General features: G+C 38.1%; 1 protein-coding gene across 10 annotated transcripts in view; it reads right to left on the minus strand.

Annotated features, from left to right (window-relative positions):
- atp2b2 (ATPase plasma membrane Ca2+ transporting 2) overlaps positions 1-26,190 on the minus strand; it is a 118,046-nt gene that overhangs the window by 51,092 nt on the left and 40,764 nt on the right. For 6 of the 10 annotated variants that reach the window (XM_073825837.1, XM_073825846.1, XM_073825843.1 and 3 more), the window contains exons 3-9: positions 24,353-24,550; positions 14,016-14,273; positions 9,354-9,479; positions 4,680-4,805; positions 3,559-3,591; positions 2,830-2,922; positions 12-53 (exon numbers count right to left, since the gene is read on the minus strand). In XM_073825837.1, coding sequence (XP_073681938.1) covers positions 12-53; positions 2,830-2,922; positions 3,559-3,591; positions 4,680-4,805; positions 9,354-9,479; positions 14,016-14,273; positions 24,353-24,550 — 876 coding nt within the window. The remainder of the gene's footprint in view (positions 1-11; positions 54-2,829; positions 2,923-3,558; positions 3,592-4,679; positions 4,806-9,353; positions 9,480-14,015; positions 14,274-24,352; positions 24,551-26,190) is intronic. The other 4 variants (XM_073825838.1, XM_073825841.1, XM_073825842.1 and 1 more) reach the window with 2 other exon arrangements.

Consider the following 26,190-nt stretch of genomic DNA (forward strand, 5'->3'; position numbering starts at 1 on the left):
AAGCAGGTTACCTTTGGTCTGGTTGTTCTCCATATTTCCATCCTGCATTTTACCTAAGATGAAGGCATCCACAGACACAGGACAAAAATAACAGAAAGCAGACGATAAAACATTCATCACATGGACATTACAGTGAAATCAAATTAAAAAAGGAAGACAGAGAATGAGTAATTTATCAACATCATTGTGAGTCACATACATAACATAGAGTTTCATAATGAAGTTCTGAGGTGCACTATGAGTAAAATCAAATTGATCAGTGGCATAAAATATCACATATCAGAGTTAATTTACTTTGTTATGGTGTAAATGTTGTGTTATTACCACTTAATTACATACTTGAATGCATGTATTGAGATCTCCTGTGTTGATATTGCAGTATGTGTGTTTGTTCCAACAAAAATAGTTCAGTTGTGTGTTTTTCATGTTGGATTTTTGACAAGAATGCCATGGAATATCTAATATGTTAATAAACTGTACATCATTTTAACACTCTTTGTAGTTGTATCTAGGTTTGTCACTATAGTGTTAGAATTGAGAAGTAGTTATTCAGATATTCCATGGAGGATCAATGGAAGAGGAACACTCAACACAATGAGGACTAGAGGAACAGCACAAATCTACTGGACATGCAGGAGGAACAGCCATGCAACACCACAGGAGCAGAGAGGAGGAGAACGACTTCACCACCGCACAGGAAGAAGAAGAACAAAAAAAAAAAAAAACACTTCATATGAGTGTATGAGATCTATATATTTGCTCCCCAAGGCTGCATTTATTTGATCAAAATACAAGAAAATACAAGTTTTCTATGTAAATATATGTTAAAATGTCATTTATTCCTGTGATTTTTTTCTAGCAATATAAAAATCTTTACTGCCACTTGATTACTTTAATGCAAACTTATATTTATTCAAGTCTTTCTAATCCTAAACTTTTGCCAACCAAATACTAATGAGATCATGTTGTAAAATCACACATTTCAATTTTATTTTATATAAAACCATGTTAAAATTTAAACTTGTATCATAAACCGTATTCCAACATACTAAAAACACTACATACAGGTGAGGTCAAAAGTTTACATCCTTCTTTTTTTAGAATCTGCAAAATGTTATTTTTTTTTAGCAAAATAATGTTAATGTTTATTTAGTACTGACATAAACAAGCTATTTCACATAAGGTATGTTTACATATAGTATACAAGAGAAAATAAAAGTTGAATTTATAAAAATGACCCCATTCAAAAGTTTACATCCCCTTGATTCTTAATACTGAATACCTGAATGATCCACAGCTGTGTTTTTTGTTTAGTAATAGTTGTCCAGCAGTCCCTTGTTTGTCCTGAACAGTTAAACTGCCCACAAATTCTTTTTTTTTTTTTCTTTTTTTTTTAGGATGTTTGTGTATTTGAACCCTTTCCAACAATGACTGTATGATTTTGAAGATCCATCTTTTCAGATCCAAATTTTAAATTTGAAGATCAAGGTAAATTTAACTTATTTTGTCTTTTGGGAGACATGTAATCTTCGGTAGCCTCTGAATGGCAGTAAAAAATGAAAAAAAAAATATTATATTTAGGCAAAATAAGAAAAATATACATATCTGAGATATACATCTTCATTCTGTTCAAAAGTTTTCCCCCCTGGCTCTTAATGCATCAGATTTCCTTCTGGAGCATCAGTGAGTGTTTGAACCTTCTTTAATAGTTGCATATGAGTCCCTCAGTTGTCCTCAGTGTGAAAAGATAGATCCCAAAATCATTCAGTCATTGTTGGAAGGTGTTCAAATACACAAAAATGCTGGAAAACCAAAGAATTTTGGTAAAGAACAGCAGGCAGTTTAACTGTTCAGGACAAGCTGTGGTCCACCAGCTGTGGATCAGTCAGGTAAGAACACAGTATTAAGAATCAAAGAAATGTACTATTGAACGGGGTCATTTTATAAATTCAACTATTATTTCCATTTGTGGACTTTATGTAAATGTCTTTTATGTGATATCTTTTTCAATTCAGTACTAAATAAACAATAACTTGCATTTTGTATGATTCATCTTGTCTTGGTAAAATAATGAAGATTTTGCAGATTCGGAAAGGGGGGTGTAAACTTTTGACCCCAACTGTTATAAGTTACAATCTTCTATTCAAACTGTGAAATTTACCAACTGAAATTTACAAGCGAGTAAAATGCAGTTGTTATTTTGCTAATGCTCCAGGTATAAAGGAATAGTTTACCCAAAAATGAAAATTCTGTCATTAATTACTCACCCTCATGTCGATCCAAACCCGTAAAAGCTTCATTCATCTTCAGAATACACATTTTTGATAGAGAAAGATATTTGAATGATATTTTTGATAACATCCAAGAATTTTCTGACCTAGACAGCAAAACAACTGCCAAGTTCACGGCACAGAAAGGTAGTAAGGATATCATTAAAATAGTCACATGCAGGGTCAGAAAGCTCTCAGATTTCATCAAAAATATCTTATTTATCCTATTTGTGTTCCAAAGATGAACGAAGGTCTTATGGGTTTGAAAAGACATGAGGGAGAGAAATAAATGACAGAATTTTTAGGTTGAACTAACCCTTAAAAATTATATGGCCCAATCCACATTGTGTAATTGCTAGTATATTGTTGGTATATGTAAAAAAAAAAAAAGAGAGAGAAAAGGGTAAAAGCGTGAGGAGAACAGAAAAGGAGTGAGTGAATAGAGTTGACATGCACTGAGAGGAACGCACAGTCAGCAGGAAAGGAAGATCAAGACAACTGGAGGAGGAGAAGAGGTGGAGCCAGTGAGGGACGGACAGCGGAGGGCTGCTCAACCTACCATTGACTAGGCTGGTATTACCAGGGGCATTTGCACTTGCCGCACCATCGGTAGCTATTGTTGCGATGGGGTGTGAGGAGGGATGGGAGCAGTCTAGCCGTAATAATGAACAAAAGTAGCATGGTTAAGAGCGTCGTTACCACGATTAGTATTCTCTCAATATACTGCTGTCAACTGAAAGGCGACTTTAAAAGAATGACATCGATGGGAAAAAACACTGCAACATAAGACAGGTTACACATAATATGGGAGACAAAACAAAGTCGAGGCACAAAACGACACAATGATCAATGGCACAAATAGCTAGCATTGACATCACCGCGTCATTTGAGAGAAAATTTGAATTGCTATGTTCACTACCAATTAAGTAAATATGAACAGGTGATTCAAAAAAAGAAAACAACCAAATAAACACATGCTTCGAAATCAAATCCAAGTGCTTCAATCACAACACTCTACAAGCTGTAGGGTATCAGACTACGAGGCTACGAAACCGCAATCAATCTATCCGGTCTTGAGGAAATAACCGGGGTTACATCACAACCTCCTGATCGTCAGCTATGCGGGATCATGGATGAAATGCATTTCTTTAAATACTTAAAAAGAGCTTCTTTTTAAGTGAAAGATCGCGGTTACTAAAGCGGGGTTTCGGGAGGGCAGAGCAGGTTTAGTGGGGTAATAAATGACCATTACTGCGGATATCCCCGGGTACAGAGATTCATACTCTACCTGCCAGCTGATGGCCATCCTCCAGAGCCTGACCTGTGGCAGTTTGCAGAATAACACACACGTAAGGCCTTATGCTGACAAATGGTGTGGGCAGCACATGCTACCCAACCAGAAACAGCACATTTCATGTGTCAGTCTGAAGTAGCCACTGGGAAGACAACAGTATACGGTCTACCCAAAAGCAGTCTCTGATTGGATGAGCTGCATGTTTTGTTTTTTCCTAATGCAGTTTTCTCTGCTGTGCAAAACTCATCAACACTTGGGTGTTTCTCTAGGGTTTTCTTACATTAAGTCCAATCGTAATGGAAGAAACTCCTCAATTTGAGGTATCAAACTTGCGGGATGAGTTATGCACTGTAGTTTGATACTTAGAGGTTTGTTTAAATGATGAAATCGATGAGCAACAGTAAATACATTTTCCTTCGAACTTTAAATGTTCTGAGAACACAGGGAGCTTTATCAATTATAAATTAAGACAATGTTAATTGTGTTTTGACGGTCACACTTTATTTTAAAGTCCAATTCTCGCTATTAATAAACCATTATCTACAACTTTTGCCTCAGTAAACTCCAAATTTTAGTAAGGTAGTTGTTAAGTTTAGGTATTGGGATGCAGAATATGGCTATGTTATGTTATAAGGCTAGCAACCAGTTAATAGTAAGAATTGGCCCCTATACTAAAATGTTACCATTTTGACGTTTAGTAAACTTGTTCTTCTCTCCCCAGAGTCCTGTTTTACGGTTTACAATCAAAGATTTACTAAAATAGACCTAAATTTAAGATTTATGCATTTGAATTTCATATAAAATTTCTTTCTTTTTTGGATTACACTGTTTTAACATAAACAAACTAAAAAAACATGTGATGCTTGTGATGCATATTTATCAGTCATACATAAATAAAATGTTACATTTCTGAAATAGTAGCTTACTAATAAACTGAATGTGTTATAAATATGTAATAAAAAGATATATTTTAAATTTAAGCCTAAATATTATTGTACAATAATAGTTGCATGTCATTTGGCCGGAATTACATGTTGAGCTCTGTACAGAAGTGTCCAGGGCAGATGTAACGCAGCTCTGTTGAAGTTTTGCCAAGCTGAGCTTTAGTTACGCACCTTTCTTCTCTTTTTTCTCTTCCTCCTCCCCGCCAGCACCGAGCAGAGTGAAGATGATCCCGGTCTGAGAGTTCACTCCGACAGCCGTGACCACCATTCGACCCGAGCCCTCCATCACATGGGTGCCTGGTGATTCAGTTAACCGAGCAGTAAGTCATGGAGAAACTGTAAATAATAGCAGGCCGCTCTGACCTCAACACAACGGATGACACAGTGTGTGATGTCATACATGGACATCACAGACTGTTGATGGTCAACATCCATCTTTTATATGCAGTATCAATGGGCCAGTGAACAAACACAGAGGACTAGTTTGTCATTATTGTCATTTTCTATCTAAAATTGTAGAATTAAAGTTTTAAGACTATGACACCCAAGAAGTGACACCTTTTGGGTGCTTTCCATAGCATGATGGAAAAATCTTTAAATAATTTAAACATATCTAAGGGCTAACCACCTCTTTCCAATGATAATTTGTTAAAAGGTCTTAATTTTTATACATTTCAGAACTTTTTTGTAGGCTATTTGTAAATACATACCTCTGGGTACTTTTAGCAGCATCGTTTTTACGCACCTTACTGCAAGTTTCGTGGCAGTTTCAAAAAGTAATGTAAACTGAGTGGCGCTAAAACACAGGATTAATATGTAAACCCTGGCATCTATTTATTAAGTTGATATAGGTACGTATTGCTGTGTGTTTTTATTATGTTGCTTCAGGTACATATTGCAGCGTTTCAGAGTTCAAACATCCAGGGACTGTTGCTAAAAGTTAATGCTCCATCGTATTGAAAATATGCCCTACACCAAACCAAACCCTAAACCTATCCGATAGTGTTAACAAATGCAAAACCGATATAAAAACGCATTTGTTGACGCCGTTTGAATCTTCCTTGTGTGTAGATTTGAACTCTTTTGTCAATCCGTAGTTACACAGGATTCAAACCGAAGCTCTTCTCTCTCAAGTACATCTCCGTACTGCGTGAGCTACCGAACAAACCTACTGTCCATGAAAACCCATAGATATGAAGCTCATGCCAACATTCTAGAGCATCAGTTTTCAAATCTCCCAGCATATTAAACTAGTTCCCTTCCAGGAACTTACTCTGCGTCGAAACGCTTTGGGTACGTCTCCAGCGTGACCACGCTCTGAATCACGTGTGTAATCAGGCCAATGGAATCGCGAGACGTCACGTACGTGATGACGTCACCGACCAGGAAGCTTAAAAGCACGTATGGTGAGAGCAGCGCTAGCTTTCTGCCATTCAGCAAGCACTCTATGTCTGTCTCTCTGTTTTTCGTGGCAGTTTGCACACCTTTTATTTGAGAGAGATTGTCTGTCTGTGTATTGTGTCCAATAAGGGTGAACTTTATAAGCAGCAACATCACAGGCCGTGTGTTCCTCCTTGCCCTCGTTTTATTACGGGTAAGGACACACACAATCTGTGTGTTGTCTGTCTGGGAGCAGCACATGCCGCATCAGCTCTCGAGGGGGCTGGTTGCATGCAGTGTGAGCGCATGCCATTGCGTGTGCTCTGCTCCCGGAAAGCCCTCTTCGAGGAGGGGGCTTTCACCAGCGTCCCTCACGGGTCTTGCCCCGCTTCCGCCGAGGCGGAGTGGCGGCTGCACTCGTGGGGCTCGCAAATGGATCTAACAGCGGGCTTGGAGACCGACAAGTCCCTATCTCCAGCCTCACCTGTTAGATCCATCGCCCACTCTCTGGGTTCGGAAGCCCGCTCTGCGGTTTCTTCCCCCCGGGGAGAGGGCGTGGCGCTCCTCTTATCTTCCTCCGAGGAGGTTGATGTAGAGGGCGTCGGTGAGGATTCACCCCCTCACTCTCCCTAGTACGAGGAACTTTTGGAGGTGGACACTCGTGCCGTAGCCACATTAAATCTAGAGTGGCCAGCCGAGAGACGGGCTGAACCACAGCGAAGCAAATTGGACAAGCGCTTCCTGCGGTCTCGGCCACCACCTTCACGCAGGAGCCTTCCGTTTTTCCCAGACCTTCACACCAAGGTGTCGAGGTCCTGGGGAAAACCTTTTTCTGCGCGGCTCTACAGCCCCTCCGCTGCACTGTATTCCAACGTGGCGGGGCTGTCAGAGAGCGCTTACACGCCGATGCCCCGGGTTGAGCAGACGCTTGCGAGCTATCTGTCCCCCGAAGCGGCATCGTCGTTGAAGGCTCCAGCGTTGCCCTCCAGAGCTCTAAAGACCACCTCAGCTCTGGTGGGCAAAGGCTATGCGGCGGCAGGTCAGGTTGGTGCTTGTCTGCACACCATGGCGGTGTTACAGGCGTACCAAGCCGACCTGCTCAAGGAGTTATATGAGGGCGAAGGGGCTCGGCATGACGATATCGCTGAGCTCCGGAGGACCATTGATCTGTCTCTCCGCGCCACCAAAGAGACCGCCCACGCTATCGGCAGGTCCATGGCAGCGATGGTGGCTGCAGAGAGGCACCTATGGTTGACCTTGTCCAGCATAAAAGAAAAGGACAAGGTCTTCCTCCTGGACGCCCCGCTCGTATCTTCGGGCCTGTTTGGCGACGCAGTCAATTCTGTCGTCGACAGGCACCAGGAGGCACGTCGCCAAGCGGCGGCGTTCCAGCGGTTCCTCCCTCGCCGCACTCCAACTCCAGGGGCTGCTGGGTCTCAGCAGCCCCAGCCGCATGCCAGCTCCTCGTACCGGGAGGCTCAAAAGCAGAGCGACTCTCTAAGTCGGGGTCCTTCAAAGCCCAAGACCGATCTGAGGGTCGTTCTTCAGGCTAAGAAGGGCCCGGCTAAACGGCCCTGACTTATTTGGAGGGCCGTTGGGGACAGTCCCCTCCGGGGAAGAGCGGTCAACACCTCATCATACGGTGCCCGTCTCTCCTCGGTGTCCCCAGGGGTGTGTCTTGCCAACCAGTGGTGCTTCAGGGCGCAGCAGACCCCAGCCAGCGCAGTTCTCATCTACCGCCCGTCATCGTAGCGGTACCGGGAAGCTCGCGACCCCCAAGGGGGTCTCTTCTACAGCTGGCTGGGTTCTTTCCTGCCGGTACGCCGCTTCAGGACCCCAGGCCAGCTGTCTCTCCAACACGAGAGGTCAGCCTCGAGAGGCTGATTCCCTTAGTAGACTTTCTGGCAGCATGGAAATTTCTGCCGAATGTCTCTTCATGGGTCCTGCATGCTGTAGAGAGAGGTTACCGTATTCAGTTCGGTGCTCCTCCTCCCTGTTTCAGCGGAGTATTTCCCACTATTGTGGGCCCTCAGCAGGCTCTGGTCATGGAACAAGAAGTAAACACTCTTCTGGGGAAGGAGGCCACAAGGTGGTCCCTCCTCACGAGCAAGAGTCTGGGTTCTACAGCCGGTACTTCATAGTTCCAAAGAAGGATGGGGGCCTCAGGCCCATCTTAGACTTGCGAGTTCTAAATCAGTCAGTCATGCGTCTCAAGTTCAGGATGCTGACTGTCAAGCAGGTTGTCTCACAGATTCAGTCCGAGGACTGGTTTGTGACAATAGACCTGAAAGATGCATACTTTCATGTCTCCATCCTTCCTCAACACAGGAAGTTCCTGAGGTTTGCTTTCAGGGGCGAAGCATACCAATATCGGGTTCTTCCTTTCGGCCTTGCACTCTCACCCGGCACTTTCACGAAGTGTGTGGATGCAGCTCTGGCTCCGTTGCGACTCCAGGGCATCCACATACTCAACTACAACGACGACTGGCTGATTTTGGCCCAGTCCGAGCAGGTGGCAGTTCAACATCGAGATGTTGTTCTGTCACACATGAAAGAACTGGGGTTAAGACTAAACGCCAAGAAAAGTGTGCTGTCTCCGTCTCAGAGAACCACTTATCTCGGTGTAATTTGGGATTCCTCCACAAGGCTCACTCGACTCGAAGTATGTCTGCCTCTAAAGCCCTTCTTTCGGGCCTTTCGATTCAGGATATTTGCAACGCTGCGGGTTGGTCCACGCCCCTTACGTTCACCAGATTTTATGGTTTAGATCTTCCTGCCGCTCCTGGCTCTTTCGTCCTCTCGCCCTAACTCGGCAGGGATATCCTCAGTATGGCGGCGTGGGTATACTCGTTCCCAAAGCGTTTCAACGCAGTGTAAGTTCCTGGAAGGGAACGTCTCAGGTTACGTATGTAACCCTAGTTCCCTGAAGGGAACGAGACGCTGCATCTCGAGGCCATACTTCCGGCATCCCTGCGCCGCTTGCGCTTTCCAGAAAGCTAGCGCTGCTCTCACCGTACGTGCTTTTAAGCTTCCTGGTCGGTGACGTCATCACGTACGTGACGTCTCGCGATTCCATTGGACTGATTACGCACGTGATTCAGAGCGTGGTCACGCTGGAGGCGTTCCCAAAGCGTTTCAACGCAGTGTCTCGTTCCCTTCAGGGAACTAGGGTTATATACGTAACCTAAGACATTTTTAAGTCATAATATAATATTCTTCGAGTAATTGAGCAAAAATTATTTTGGAAACAGCAGTGATATGTACTTATTGGTACGTATTTTGTGTCTCACAAAAAAGAACCCCTAGGTATGTTTTTGTCATGAGACCAGGTTTTTTTTTTCTTATAACTTTACCACATTATTAACAAACCAAGTAAACACAGAAATTTAGTAAAGTGTCTATTAATAAGTGCAAAAGTGCAAAACAATCAAATAAATATACTGTAGTAGTAAAGTAGGCATTCACCAGAGAGAAGCATGGGGTCTTTATCTGCAGATTTGCGCACATGGTCGGATTCTCCTGTCAGAGAACTCTCATCAATCTTCAGATCATTGCCTTGTATCAAGACCCCATCAGCTGGGAGCAGGTCACCTGAACATAGAAATTTAGCATTAGTTTGTGAAAATTAAAAAGCATGTCAATTTAACATTTAACACCAATGAGCAACTGACAACACATGACTGTCTAATAAAATAGTTGGATGGAGTGCAACAGAATTGAACACAACAGCATCTTAAAAGCACAGCACTCATGGCGTGAGGTGCTAAAAGAACAGCAATATGGAACACAGCAGCCAAAGACGTATGTCTAGTGCATATGTATATAAATTAAACATTTAAAAACTAATACAGAAGAGGTCTGAGACATACTGTACCTCAGAAACTTTGACTGACTGCCACAGTAGTCACAGACTAATGTTGATATCAATGATAAAACTAACAATATATTGATTTTTAAAGCCACTGTTTGAATATTTAATAATTTACTTGTCTGTCATAATAATGTTTATATGTTGCCAGTTATAGTTATGAAAATAATACACAATAATTCTAATTTATATTGGCATAATGAGGAACTGTAGGATGTCTAAGCAGCTGTTACCAGGCTAAACAGCTTTATGTTACCAGCTGCCAGTGAACAGGATTAAAAACCCCTAAGAAATCTAAGAAGAAACCCTTAAGAAGTCTTAAAGTTATATATTGAGGAATTATTTTTCTGTTAATCAAATTTTTTTTATTAGTGTTAGAGCTAGTATGCACTTTTAAAGGGAAAAAATGTGATCATGTATGTGATATTCAAAGTGACCTACACTTAAAAAAAAAATAAAGGTGCTTCACAATGCCATAGAAGAACCCTTTTTGTCTAAATGGTTCCATAAAGAACCTTTAACATCTGAAGAACCTTTCTGTTTCACAAAAGGTTCTTTGTGGCGAAAGAATTCTTTTAAAATTCAGATTATAAAAGAACCTCTGATTGAATGGTTCTTTGTGGAACCAAACATGGTTCTTCTATGGCATCGCTGTGAAGAACCTTTTAAAGCACCTTTATTTTTAAGAGTGTATAGGAAGTAAACCTGAGTCTTTTTTCAGTTTAACTTGTAAATTCAATGGTTAAGTGCAGAACAGGGACAACAAATGTTTCTAAACGCAGGCAGCCAGTCAGGAATGAAGCATATTTCAGAATCTAATCTCCAAAGCTCTTCCTAGTGCCTTTGTGTTCCGTCCAATAAACCCTTCAGTTTCTCCAAACAACAAGTTTGGATCAATATTACTGTCTCTAAAGAATTCCAAAGTTGATCCTCTAAGATGGCACTTGTCAAGAATTTCACAACAGAATCTCTCTCCAATATTTCTGAGTTTAAGGCCTAACTGCATCAATATGAAAATGACAAGGCCTGCAGTATGTTGTGCTCAATAAGGCAACACTATAATGTAGGTGTTCCCCAGGGTTCTGTATTTGGCCCTTCTGTTGTTTTATATATCAAGAGAATGTAATTTTGTTCAGAGATAATTTTGCTTTCATTTTACATCTTTGCGATGCAACATATCAACTCCCACACATTTTCAAAAATAACGGTAAGCCTGGGACTGCTAACCATCACTGTACTAGTCAAGTAGATGGAACCCCCTCTTCCTGCCTGCCAAACGCTCTCACCCACAGTATCACTCCGTCACTGTCAACAGCTACATTATCTGCCTCCCACTTGTTCAGGAGATCCGAAATAACAACCGGAACCTCTCCAACACTGCAGAACCAGCACAGCCCTTTAGTTTGATAAAAATCTCCTGACTAGAAAGCGTTGATCAGCTTGATCGACTCTCATAATCAAACTGTAATTAATGACACAGATCAGTCTTGCTTCATTACACAGAAATGATGTCCAGTCATGTGTAAAAGCTCTCTTGATAACGCTCCACTTAATTAGTGGACTTCAGATTACATATGGGTGAACCTTCAATTATGAATCTTGACAAATTAACTTCATAAAACTACATTTCATCTATGTTAATGCATTTTATAGATTAATACATTGACCATGTCCATGGACTTTTTTAATTAAGTTTTTTTTTTATTATCAAATCAAATTTTAATTAAGATTTAAGGATAATATGTATATTGTAGGTATTATAACTGGTATTTTAGAATGTTTTCTTTTACCCATTTTTCATTACCTTTATGTCTTCAATAAATGATTTTAAATGGTTATGTAGTGTGACGTGAATTGTAGTACAAATATTTAATGTACTGTAGTCTAAATTAATATGAGCTTATAAAAGCTGCATGAATGATAATAAAAAAAAAATGTGCTCAATACTGTTTAAAATTGTTTTAGATAGAGTTTAGCATGTGACACAGTTAATTTATTTTATCATTTTTATAAATGTACTGTATTGGGTTAAAGAGTCCAAATTTTACCCTTTAACACAACTGAAAAAGGAATTAAAGAGACACAGTATATTATTTAAGATGTAATAATCTGACCTTAGAATTTTCCCTTTTTTTTACCCTTATCTTAGAATCACCCATTTATAGTGTACTATATCCAGCTGAAGTCAAAAGTTAACATACACCTTGCAGAACCTGCAAAATGTTAATTATTTTACCAAAATAAGAGGGATCATACAAAATGCATGTTGTTTTTTATTTAATACTGACCTGAATAATAATTACCATGTCAAAACTTTGTTGTTATCTTTTTTAGTAATAGTTGTTCATGGTTTCCTTGTTTGTCCTGAACAGTTAAACTCCCCACTGTTCCTCAGAAAAATCTTTCAGTTGTTGTTTTTTTTAGCATTTCTTTAGCATTTTTGTGTATTTGAACCCTTTCCAACAATGACTTTATGATTTTGAGATCCATCTTTTCACCCTGAGGACAACTGAGGGACTCATATGCAACTATTACAGAAGGTCCAAACACTCGCTGATGCACTAGAAGGGTAAATTTCACTTATTTTGTCTTCTGGGAAACATGTAAGTATCTTCTGTAGCCTCTGATTGGCAGTACTAAATGAAAAATAAATATTATATTTAGGCAAAATAAGAAAAATGTACACAACTTCATTCTGTTCGAAAGTTTACACCCCCAGCTCTTAATGCATTGATTTTCCTTCTGAAGCATAAGTGAGCTGCTCGTCCCTCGGTTGTCCTCAGTGTGAAAAGATAGATCTCAAAATAAAAAAGTTATTGTTGGAAAGGTTTCAAATACACAAAAAAGCTAAAGAAACCAAAGAATTTCTGGGACCTGAAGGATTTTTTTCTGGAGAACAGCAGGCAGTTTAACTGTTCAGGACAAACAAGGGACTCATGAACAACTATCTCCAAACAAAAATAAATATGTATTTTGTATGATCCCTCTTATTTTGGTAAGATTTAGCAGATTCTGTAAGGTGTGTGTAATCTTTTCACTAAAACTGTACTATATACTCTATACGATACAATATACACTTTAGTTACTTTAATAATGATGCACTTGGGATAGTTTTAACATTTTTGTTAAAACGAATGTAGTTGGTTGTTAATGTAGTTCATGCTCCTGCTGCTGCATGAATAGGCGTACATAGATCCTATAGCAGATCTAGACAGGTGGAGCTGGGGGAGGTAGAAGGTTTCAGAACAACTCAATAGCCACAAAAGGCCACCTCCTCTCTGCCTACTGATCTAATTCTTAAACATTATTAGACATCTTGTTGAAGAGGGCTAGAGGGATAAGACACAATTTAAACTTCCTGCTAATATAATAAGGCAAAAAAGCAGGATGTTCTCTTACTAGTCCTGATTCTAACACACATCCACAGCTTTTGGTGTCATTTTGTGGCTATCAGAGCTGTTTTCTGTTTTTACCTTTTGCGTTTGTATGTAAATTTCATCAGCTTATTTCACAATATTAGATCAAAAGATAAAAAAGGCCCATACGTAGCTACGTAGTATCTTTAGTCAAAAGTTTTTGAACACTAAGTGTATGTTTTTTAAAAAAAATTCTGCTCACCAAGCCTGCATTTATTTGATCCAAAATACAGCAAAAACAGTATATTGTGAAATATTTTTACTATTTCAAATAGCTGCTTTCTATTTGAATATATTTTAAAATGTAATTTAAAATATATTCAGCAAATCAGAATATTAGAATGATTTTTGAAGGATCACATGACTGGAATAAAGATGCCAAAAATTCAGCTTTGAAATCACAGAAATAAATTACATTTTAAAAAAAATATTCAAATAGAAAATAGTTATGTTAAATAGCACAAATATTTAAATTATTTGGATCAAATAAATGCAAGCTTGGTGAGCAGAAGTGACTTTTAAAAAAACATTAAAAATCTTACTTTTGACTGGTAGACTCCCCCCATAGACTCTCCCATCAAATGGGAATGTGTCTCCCTCATCTACTTGTCCTCTGATCAATCAAAATGCATTTAATACAGGTCCAAACAGAACCTTATAGCCATCGCTAAACCAAACTATTCAAATATTGAACAAGTAATCTCACTGGTTGCAGAATCAGCAGAGACCAATCAGATTGTGCCATGTAGTGCCATTTGACTTCTAGCGGAATGTATGTAAATGATCAGCCTGTGCCACCCACTTATAAAACAAGTATTTAAAAAAAAAAATGAGGACACGTACCATATTTGATTTGTGCAATATCGCCAACGAGAATATCTGCCACAGGAAGTTGGATGACCTGGCTTCCACGCACCACCTGGAATTTCTGTTCCTGTTCGATGCGGCTCTGTAAACCCCTGAACTGTTTCTCCTTGCTCCAGTCATTGAAGGCCGTGACCAGAACAACACAGACCACTGAGAGTAAGATAGCAGCCCCCTCAATCCACCCGGCCTCAGATTCCCCTTCATCCTCCGCTCCCGCATTCACCGCCCCACAGGCTGCAGAAAGAGAAAGATGAGATTTAAACAAGCTGGTGGAAACATAATGTACAAATCCCATTAACAACCATCAGTCGGAAGAAAGGGTATGATTCTAGTACTCAATTAAAAAAAAAAAATAAAAAATAAAACTGAATTTTGCAAAAGTACATTATTTCAAGCATATCTTTGCATTGTATTTGGAGGTGAAAAACTAAGTGATACTGAAGCCAATAATAAAAAAAGCATGTTTTGCTTAAACCTAGGGCTGTCCACTGATTGTAAACGCACATCTCGGAGACGTCTATTTGACATCTGCATTTACATCTGCAAGACATCTGCAAACATCTGCAAGACGTAGTTTGCTAATCTGCAGTACCTCTGTTGGACGTTTCCTAGCAGATGTCAAATAGACGTCTATTAGATGCCTTTAAGATGTTTGTGATTTAAAATGTATGTAAAACTGACATCTTACAGACGTCTGCCAGATGTTTGTACACAGCAGATGCTTTCCAGATCAAAAGATCTTGAACAGACATCTTGCAGATGTACATGTGTTATCTGGTTCGCGATTTGTTGATTATATTCGATTAAAAAAAATATTCATTACATTACAGTGGCTATATTAAAGATTAAGTGGACATTTAAATTAAATGATATTTTGTCAATATTAAACAAGGATTAGATCATGCAGTGAGTGTTAAAACCAAGCGGCAACCTCCCGCTCTCTCTATTGAAACCAACACGGAAGTGGCTTAAACTGCAATTCATCGACTGGCCGCTAGAGACTGGCTGCAAAAAGGGCTGCAAAATGCCCAACTTTACAGCAGAAAAAAACATGTTTACAGCCTGGTTCAAAAAGTGGTTTTAGACTATATAGCTAATTTCGCCCTTCATGTCAACTGTGAGGGGGGTGATTTTTTTTATAACTCATCCGTTTAAGTTATATTAAGCCGTAAAGTTCTGCATAATTAAGGGCGTGGCCACTTGAGTGACAGGGGGATTGCCGCTGCTGTCACCACTGGCGTGCTAAGTAGGCGTGGTTTCAGCACCCAGCTCCACCCACGTCCCTCCTCTTTGCCCATTTTCGATTATCCGGGAGTGACGCGCGATGACGCGATTCCAAGATCAAAATCGCTTCAAAATCGCTCTTCAGAAACCTACGGATGCTTCAATCTGATTGACTGGAGAACATTATAATGGTGTGCATTATTGATCGATGTTTTGAGGTGTGGTAACCGTAGTATAAGTGGAATAATTGACTTTGGTCTGTTGAATTCTACGAAAATAATTCACCACCGCAGGTGTGCATTATTTTCTAAGAATTCAACGGCCCATTGTCAGTTATTCCTTACTTATGTATTTCAACAGTTTTGTTCAATAAAACCTATGATTTCTTGGGTACTTTATTTGAACTAATTATCAATGCTATTATGTAGTATTATACTATTATAAGTATTTGTATTTTGAGTAATTTTAAAGTCTATTGTTCACTTAAATCTATTTTTATTACCACAAAAAATAATTTTGAATAATAACGCCCTACCAATTTTTTTGTTCCATTTTAATTTTCCTATATTCTTTTTAAATGTTTAAATTAAATTTTATTAATCAAAAAGCCAGTCTAATTAATTGAGTTTTACAGTTTAATTTTGACCAAATTCAGTGTTTACTTACTTTTCTGGATTCCATTTTAATGGTTCCGTAATATTTTAATAATCAAAAGCATCCCTAATTATTTGATTTTATTAAAAATAAAATGCTCTTAAGTAAAATTTTATATATATATATATATATATATATATATATATATATATATATATTGGTGGGAAATTAATTATTTAGATTAATTGATTAATCAATAAATTAGTCAATGGATTAATCAATATAAAAATAGTCGTTAGTGGCCATTTGGTTTATAAGGACACAGGAAGTACATTTTTATTAAACTGAAAAGTAGAGACCACTTTCTCATATTCACTAAAGTATTTTCACTTGGAATGAATCACACCCGTGTGATTAAACATGACACTTCATGCAGAATACTTCACAAACGCAATGATTCATAATAATTGAGATCACTGCATATGCATTGAGTGCATATTATATAACACCAGAACACATGTTAGATAAACACTGACAAAGATTCTGACAAATCCCACATCTGAACTGGGTAACATATTCACGGCTATATAACTCTTAACCACACACTGACGGAAATGCATCTAGTGGTAAAAATCAATCAGTATTACGATGTACACACGTTTGGGTCGTGTCTAATTATTTCCAATGATTTCTTGCTGGAGTGATCTGGAATGAGGTTTGCAGTGACTCCACTGGGAGTCCGTCTACAGTCTTGCTCCAGCTGTACAGGATAAAACAGCAGACGCACTCGCTGTAAGCACAGGAACACCATGATTTCTGGAAAGCTGTTTATTTGCAGCATTAGCTTAAATGGACACACTGTCAACTGTCACAATGACACAGCCACAGCTGAATACACCAGGACACATGAAATACCATATTTTTTCAGGAAAACTGCAAACATACACACTGTTCTCAACATTTGACATCTCACTCTTTCCGTTCTGGCTCTTATTTTTCAGCATCAGCAACTCTCCTGTGAACTCAAATCAATCAAGGAGAAAGCTTTTTCTTCTGCTGGCTCTAAATGACAGAATGCTCTTCCTTCTGCCATTAGAAATGCCCCTACACTGGACTGGTTCAGAAAATACCTTAAAATGGTAAAAACCGTGTTGTTCACAGACTCATCTAGACACTTCTGTGGTTCTTTCTATTGCCACAATGTTAGTGATCATTAAAAGTCCACTGCAGGTGTATTATGCTTAATAATGTGGAATTTGCATATTAATGTTTATGACAAAACCATGCGAGGAAAGCTACAAGCTACTTAAAAAGTAATTAAGCTACAGAAAAGCTACTCTTAATTAACTACATCAAGGTTATTAAGGGAACAATTTCATTATAAACATAAAACACTGTATTATGATTCAGCATTTAAGTAGAACTTCCCTGGTACATGAAGTGCTCCAAAATTTCTCCAGCATTTCACTAAATATAATGTTGTGGGCCTAAAACGCAAACTCTGTAAATCAGTTATAAAATAAAATGTATTTATTGATGTGCTTGCTTGGTGTTTGTTTGCTTGAGTTTGGGGAAAAAATTGCTAATAGAAAGGAAAATAAGACAATATTTAAATAAACAAAACAATAATAAAATAAAATAAATGTATTTATGCTTGTACACACTTGTGTTGATAAAAACAAGATTGCAAAAATAACAGAAATATTTGCTTGTAGGAAAAAGGATTGCAAAAAGAAAAGAAAACAAAAAATAAAATAAAATTATTTATTTATTTGATTGTCATTTGCTTGCTTAAGTTTAAAAAAAGATTGCTAAAAGAAAAGAAAACAATACAATATTTAAATAAACAAAACAAAACAATAATAAAATAAAATATGTATTTATTTATTTATTTATGCTTGTACAAACTTGAGTTTGGGAAAAACAAGATTGCAAAAAGAACAGAAATATTTGCTTGTAAGGATTGCAAAAAGGAAACAATAAATAAAATAAAATAAAATAAAATAAAAATAAAATATGTATTTATTTATTTGCTTGCATCTTGTATAGAAACAAGATTGCTAAAAGAAAAGAAAACAAGAAAATATTTAAATAATAAAAACAAAGCAATATTAAAATAAAATAAAAAAAATGTATTTATTTATGCTTGTAGGAACAAGAGTTACGAAAAAAAGATTGCAAAAAGAAAAGGAAACAAGAAATACAATTTATTTATTTATTTATTTATTTATTTGCTTGTTATTTGCTTGCTTGAATATAGAAACAAGATTGCAAAAAGAAAAGAAAATATTTAAATATTAAAAAAAAACATTCAAGTACAAATAAATTAATATAAAATATTTTAAGAACTTACGATTGTGTAAAGAAAACAAGAACAAATATTTAGCAGATAATTAGCATAATGACAAATAATTTAATCTTTAAATGTATGTATAGGTCTATAGTTTTATCTAAAAATGCTTTTATAGCTTTTTAATTCTGTAATTCATTCTGTTTTATGAGCTCACATTAAATAATCACAGGACTATCTCAACTAAACTAGTGAAAATAAAAGTAAAATGTTTAAACAAGAAGATGGGTGTAATTTATCAGGTGAACTATCCCTTTAAATGTGTTCCCTCCCACTAATGAATATTGCTCAGCTCTAGTGTGCGTGGGCTTCAGTCTATTTTTAGACTCTGCAGTATGGAATCTCCTGATGGCCGTTTCATTGCAGCGGTGCAGGGACAAGCCTGTGTAGATCTCTTCATTTGATTCAGCAGCAAACCGCTTCATTGTGTACGGCGGCTGTGTGCAGGATGTCAGGCAGCGTGTGTGGAGCTGTCCACGGTGCTGAGCGCCCGTTAGATAACAGCTCGTGACTCCGCAAGCTGCACACACGCTAATTTTGCTACACGCTCCTTAGATTTCACCAAACTTGCCCAGTCTGCAGGAGCCACATGCTTGATTATCGCATTTTAACATTCCCACCATAAGACCATTTTTTAGAGTCGGCAAATATAGTTTATATGATATAGTGCCAATAATATATAATACAGCAAAAAATATTTATATGTATTTGTACTTCTTTCTTTTTTTTTGAAAACCAGCATGAAGGTTTGGACCAACCTAAGGGTGAGTAAATGATGCAGTATGTGAATAAATGACCTTCATGACGTATTTTAAGCTACAAATCCTTCTTGAAATGTAATGTGCCCTGCCAGCTCACGCTTTGGCTGGAAAGTGAGATTTTGCCTAAATTGATCTGTACAGGCCTGTGCTTATCTTGCACTGGGAGCTGCAGGTTGAAGATCTGTACGGGTATAATTCAATCTAAACGGCAGAGATGTCTGGACACACGGAGCAACAGCGCAATTCATCTTCCTTAAGAGACACAGACAGCGCCATATTCCATAAAAACCGGAAGAACTGTCACAAATCTCAAGACAATGGCAGGGTGGACGCCAGTGGAGCTCATATTTGTGAGGATGCATCATCTGCTGACTCTTTTCTCTACCACCGCACTGTTAGTGATCATTAAAAGTCCACTGCAGGTGTATTATGCATCTGAATGTGCAATTTGCATATTAATGTTTAAGATGAAACATGAGAGAGGAACTTCAAGCTACTTAGAAAGTAATGTATACGGTAATGCAGTATATGTGCTTTATAAGTACTAGTACAGTACAATATGTTAGTAATATGCATTCTAATAAGCAAATACAGTGAGGGAAAAAATAATTTTATCCCCTGCTGATTTTGTACGTTTGCCCACTGACAAAGAAATTATCAGCCTATAATTTTAATGGTAGGTTTATTTTATCAGTGAAATAAGTATTTGCAAATTATGACTTAGTACTTGGTGGCAAAACCCTTGTTGGCAATCACAGAGGTCAGACGTTTCTTGTAGTTGGCCATCTTAAGAGGGATTTTGTCCCACTTCTCTTTGCAGATTCTCTTCAAGTCATTAAGGTTTCAAGGATGACATTTGGCAACTCGAACCTTCAGATTTTCTATGGGATTAAGCTCTGGAAACTGGCTAGGCCACTCCAGGACCTTAATGTGCTTCTTCTTGAGCCACTTCTTTGTTGTATTGGCAGTGTGTTTTAGGTCATTGTCATGCTGGAACACCCATCCACGACCCATTTTCAATGCCCTGGCTGAGGGAAGGAGGTTCTCACCCAAGATTTGACAGTACATGGCCCCTCCATCGTCCCTTTGATGTGGTGTAGTTAACCTGTCCCCTTAGCAGAAAAACACCCTCAAAGCATAATGTTTCCACCTCCATGTTTGAAGGGGACGGTGTTCTTGAGGTCTTAGGCAGCATTCCTCCTCCTCCAAACATGATGAGTTGAGTTGATGCCAAAGAGCTTGATTTTGGTCTCATCTGACCATAACACTTTCACCCAGTTCTCCTCTGAATCATTCAGATGTTTATTGGCAAACTTCAGATGGGCCTGTACATGTGTTTTCTTGAGCAGGGGGACCTTGCAGGCGCTGTAGGATTTCAGTACTTTACGGTGTAGTGTGTTACCAATTGTTTTCTTGGTGACTATGGTCCCAGCTGCCTTGAGATAATTGACAAGATCCTCCTGTGTAGCTCTGGGCTGATGATCTTGTAGCCCATTCCAGCCTTGTGTAGGTCTACAATCTTGTCCCGGACATCCTTGGACAGCTCTTTGGTCTTGGCCATGGTGGAGAGTTTGGAATCTGATTGATTGATTGATTGCTTCTGCTCCCAGGAGTCTTTTATACAGGTAACAAACTGAGATTAGGAGCACTCCCTTTAAGAGAGTGCTTTTAATCTCAGATTGTTACCTGTATAGGAGCCAGAAATCTTGCTGATTGATAGGGGATCAAATAATTATTACACTTATTAAAATGCAAATCAATAACATGTAATGCAGCTATGTTTTTAACAGACTATATGTAAACTACATGAAAATAGTAGCTTACAGTTTCCCAACACCACTTTCATTCAGCAGCATTCCAAGACTTCATAAGCTATTCTTGCTCAGATCTAGACTGCTCCATCGCTCTGAATGCACTGGAATAAAAGATCAATTTCCATTCCTGGAATAATTGAATCCCTGAGCATTATCGTGATTGATAATACTTGCTCAGCATTCTGTTCGCTTCTTTATGCTGCTTTAATGGTTTTGTGTTCATTGCACATTTTATGGCCCGGTGGTTTGATGTATGGCCTTCACCTAAAGGTTATTCTTCCAGTGCACACTTCATTAACTCTAGAGGCCTGGAAAGCGTTCTTTCACTGGATTCCCTCACTCTGAATGCATAGTCATGCTTGCTGACAAGAGCTGGTGACCACTGCTGATGGAGAGTGTGCGCTTCAGTCATCAGAGCTCCAGTAAAGAAACTAGGTTTGGATGTTTGATTCTGTCATCAGTATTAAACTTGGCCTAAAATACTGCAAAAAGCGGTAACTTGCAGCTGACACTTTAAAAGTGATTTCTACTTGATTTAACATATAAAAATGAGTTTTGTTCAACCTCTGTCATGATGAAAACGTAGCTGTGGGAACTTTTTTGCAAGGCGCAAAATACTTTTTATGACATATTCGATGTGAAAAGTTTACTGAGTGGCGTTAAAAGAGTGTTCAGAACAGATGAACATACATAAAGTATGTTTTATGTGACGTTGGTTTTGTACATGTGTCCACAGTTCTGACTTGAAATGTCCGTTATGTGACGCAATAACTCTAACGCTCCATGACATCTGCACTACACCTAAACCTACCCAATAGTATAATAAGAAGCATGCCGTTTTATCATTTCTTTAGTGTATTTGGACAATTTAGCCACACTTAAAATTGCTGAATGTCATTGAATGTAAAATATAGACACCCTGCAGAATGTGTGTAATGTTTTAAAAAGAAGATGCACAGGCAAACTTTTCATTAAAACCTCATGGAAGAAGTTTGCACTGATTAAAATGCTAAAAAATTGTAGTGTTGAACCTGAAGAAAGTCTGATTATTTGTGGTTAATGTTGATAGTTGCTTTAATATTGTGGTAGCGTCTATTTCAAGTACAGTAACGTCCATAAACATCATGTCAAAACTAAACTGTGGTTGATCACTTTTCAGTCAGTCAAATGCGTTTCTTGGCACCTGGCCAGAATATGATGCAATGAGCACCAGATTTTGTGCCCAGAGGGAAAATTGACATCCATTAAAAACAACCTTGAAATCAGTTGGTTAGAAGTCATTGTAAGAATAGCTCAGAAAGTGACATTAGATCTGTATATCAGTGTAAAAACAGTGGTTTGGTTTGTCAGTAGCATAATAAAATATGTGGCTAAAGTGTCACCACACATTTTGACGCAACTGTCAATATGTAACAGCAGTGTTACATCAAACTTCTGTAGCAAATGACCTCAGACTCAAATGAACCTCTATGTACAGAAAGTAAATGCCAGTGTTTTATATGTCCACATCTGAGGATGAGAAACTATTTTTAAACTGTGAAAAAAATGTAACCCTTCAAAGCATTACATTTCTGTGTTACCTAATGGCAAAGCTTTAGAAAAGCTGACTACAGTACACAAGCAACTTTAAACAGTTGAACTAATGGTTATTATTAACTAACCTCAATGTTAAAAAGTAGTTCACCCAACCCAAAATACAAATTCTGTGATAATTTGCCAACCTGATATAATGATGAAAACGTACCCGTAGGGACATTTTCGTGATATATTCGATGTGAAATGTCCACTGAGTGGCACTAAAAGAGTGTTCGTTTTTTACATCTAAACCTACCAGATAGTATGAACAAAAACTAATGTGATGTAAAAACACAATAGCAAGCATGCCGTTTTAGCTTGTTTTTCAATCTTATCTTTCACTGACTGATCTTAAAATTCTCAAGATGCACACCCGTAATGTTTTCTTTCTAAGCACATTTATAAAAGTTACTTAAATGTCCTATTTGAACTATGGCCTAATCCTGGTTTAGCGTAAGCCCAGATTGTAAAACCGGGCCTTAGTGTATTTGGCACTTCAGCCACACTTAAAATGTCTGAATGTCATTGCATGCAAAATACAGACACCCGGCAAAATGTGTCATTTACTAAAAAGAACGATGCACAGGCAAACTTTTCATTAAAACCTCAGGGAAGAAGTTGTTTGCAATGCTAAAAAGTGCAGTGTTGCAATTAGAAAAAAGTCTGTGATTATTTGTGCTTAATGTTGATAGTTGCTCTAATTTTGTGGTAGCATCTATTTCAAGTTCAGTAACGTCATCATGTCAAAACTAAACTGAGGTTGATCACTTTACATATCCATCAAACTCGTTTTTTAGTACCTGACCAGAATATGATGCAATGAGCACCAGATTTTGTGCCCAGAGGGAATGTTTGGAAAATGACATCCATTAAAATCCACCTTGACCTCAGTTCAGTCAGTCAGTGTAAGAATAGATCAGACATTGATGTTAGATCTGTATTTCAGTGTAAACCACTTGGTTTCGTTTGTTTGTAGTGCAATAAAAGCTGTGGCTGAAGTGTCAAGATACATTTTGATGTAGCTGTCAATATGTAACAGCAGTGTTACGTCAAACTTCTGCAGAAAATGACCTTAGACTCTGAGATACAGAAGTTAAGTAAAAGCCAATGTTTTATATTTCCACATCTGAGGATGCGAAATGATTTTAACAGTGAAAAAGTTATACATTTAACCTTCAAAGCATTATATTTCTGTGTTACCTAATGACAAAGGTTTAGAAAGGCTGACTGCAATACAAAAGCAGCTTAAAACAGTTGAACTACTGGTTATTATTAACTAACCTCGATGTTAAAAGTGGTTCATCCAACCCAAAATACAAACTCTGTCATAATTTACCAACCTGATCTCATGATGAAATTGTACCTTTGGGAACATTTTCGCAAGACGCAAAATGCGTATTCCCATGTACATTTTGTGACATATTCATTTACATTTACAATTTAATTATTTATTTATTTATTTATTTATTTATTTTTAAATATAATTAGAATATAGGGTGCTAGAGTTAGAGGGTCAAATATAGAGGAGATGTGTTTTAGCCGATTGTTGAAGATGGCTAAGGACTCAGCTGTTCGAATTGAGTTGGGCAGGTCATTCCACCAAGAGGGTACATTTAATGTGAAAGTCCATAAAAGTGATTTTGTACCTCTTTGGGGTGGCACAATAATGCGGCAATCACTTGCAGAATGCAAGATTCTAGAGGGCACATGAGTCTGAAGTAATGAATTTAGGTAAAGGGGTGCAAAGCCAGTGGTGGTTTTGTAGGCAAACATTAATGCCTTACATTTTATGCGAGCAGCTATTGGTAGCCAGTGCAAATTGATGAAGATAGGTGTGACGTGCATTCTCATTAAAAATATATATGTATAATACACTGTATATTTGCAAATTATTTGTTGCAAAATGCAATAAACAACAGCTCACTTCAAAGGTAAGTCAGGCACATAAAACACATAAAGTTGCCTCATCAAGTGTAATGACAGACAGATACTCACACTCACTGCCCTCTCCAGGCGGCTGATAAAAGGAGAGACCCAGAGAGATCAGCGCTGCAATCTCCAGGATAATGAGGGTCACATCTTGTAATGCTTCCCACACTAACTGTAAAAAAGTTTTTGGCTTCTTTGGAGGTATAAGATTTTGCCCGAAGACTTCTTTTCTTTTATCTAGATCTGTGGCAACTCCAGCCAAACCTGTGGGGAAAAACAACAAAGACAAACATTACAAGTTAGCAGAAAACACAACACAAGCAACATGAGTGACTGTGACATAGAACAGTATACAGCCACTTTGATACGTTCTTGGTTTTCAGTGTGAATGAGGTCAAAAGGTCATTTGTAGCCATAGCAACTGGGTATTTGAACTGTTGGCTCTGAAAAGTCACTCAGTAAGTCAGAGTTGGGCTGTTTTGCCCCTGCTGGTTGACACCGTATCTACACCATTCTGATGGCAATTTGCATTTTTCTCTCTTGATGGTATTTTTTGTGTATTTATGTGTGTAAAACTGAATGTTGATGAGCAAGGCCAGCAGCATGAAGTTTGTGTACTTCCAAAGACTCCTGCGCCACCTGACCAGCTGCCATTGAGACGAGTGTGAATGCTCTACTCTCCAGCTCCATGAGCGTCTCAGTCCCCAGCTTCAGTTGAGCAATGTAACATCTCTTTTTGCTGCAGCAGAAAAAGCCTTTACATCCCGTGCCCACGAATGGAAAATGAGCAATCCATCTCTCTGCGTAAGATTGGGCCCTCATGTCACCCACAGTCTCCAATTACCCTGCTGACTCACAGCGCAGGCTGATCTACACACTTACATAAAGCCCTTCTGCACTAACACTCAGAAGCAGCACCGCAACTACAGAGCTACATGCCTGCAGAGTACAGTCAGCTTCAACCACTAGTCAACGGATATAAAGGAAGTCCTGAATAATTATACTGGTTTCAGTTTATCTACCTCTGGCTAGAATGTGGAACGTCTAAGGCATTTACATGAGACATTTAAGACATTTTTGTTTTATGGGTTTTCACAAAAATGTTAGTTAAACTTAATTACTTTTCTCATTTTAGTTCAATTGTGGACACAAATTGAAAATATGTTCCCTTATTTTAGTAACCATTTGCTTCCTTGTTTTAGAAATTCGTGGCCATGTTGTACTAAATGATTGGTTTTAATTAAATCCAAGCGAGGGAATGAATTATTACAAAGTGGCCATGATTTAACTAAAACGAAGGATTTAATTAACACAGTCATGGGAAAAATGTAAGAAGATTTTTGAGTGAGGCTCTGTGGTTTTCAACATTAATAATAATCGGAAATGTTTCTTGAGCAGCAAATTAGCAAATTAGAATGATTTCTGAACGATAATGTGACACTGAAGACTAAAGTAATAATGCTGAAAATCAGCTTTGATCACAGGAATAAATTACATTTCCCTATATATTCACACAGAAAACAGCTATTTTAAATTCTAATAATGTTTTGCAATATTACAGTTTTTACTCTATTTAAGATAAAATAAATGCAGCCTTAGTGAGCAAAAGAGAGAAAAAAAAAATCATAAAGACCCCAAACTAGGGATATTAGAGATGGGATCATGAGGAATTTAACAATTCCACTTCCCTAATAACTTGTTTTAGTACATAATTTACCCACAGCGGAATTGGCAGAAAACAGTCAAGAGGCACTATTATATTAAAAAGACATACTGAACTTTATTATAATATAGGAAAACTCAAAAACACCCAACATAGGCTCACTGGAAATATATGCCTCTATATGCATTTCTGCGAAACTGAAAAAACGTAGCTATATGTATGAATCACTGCAGTTTCCAGT

The sequence above is a fragment of the Garra rufa genome, chromosome 20 (genome assembly GCF_049309525.1).
Source record: "Garra rufa chromosome 20, GarRuf1.0, whole genome shotgun sequence".
NCBI lineage: Eukaryota > Metazoa > Chordata > Actinopteri > Cypriniformes > Cyprinidae > Garra > Garra rufa.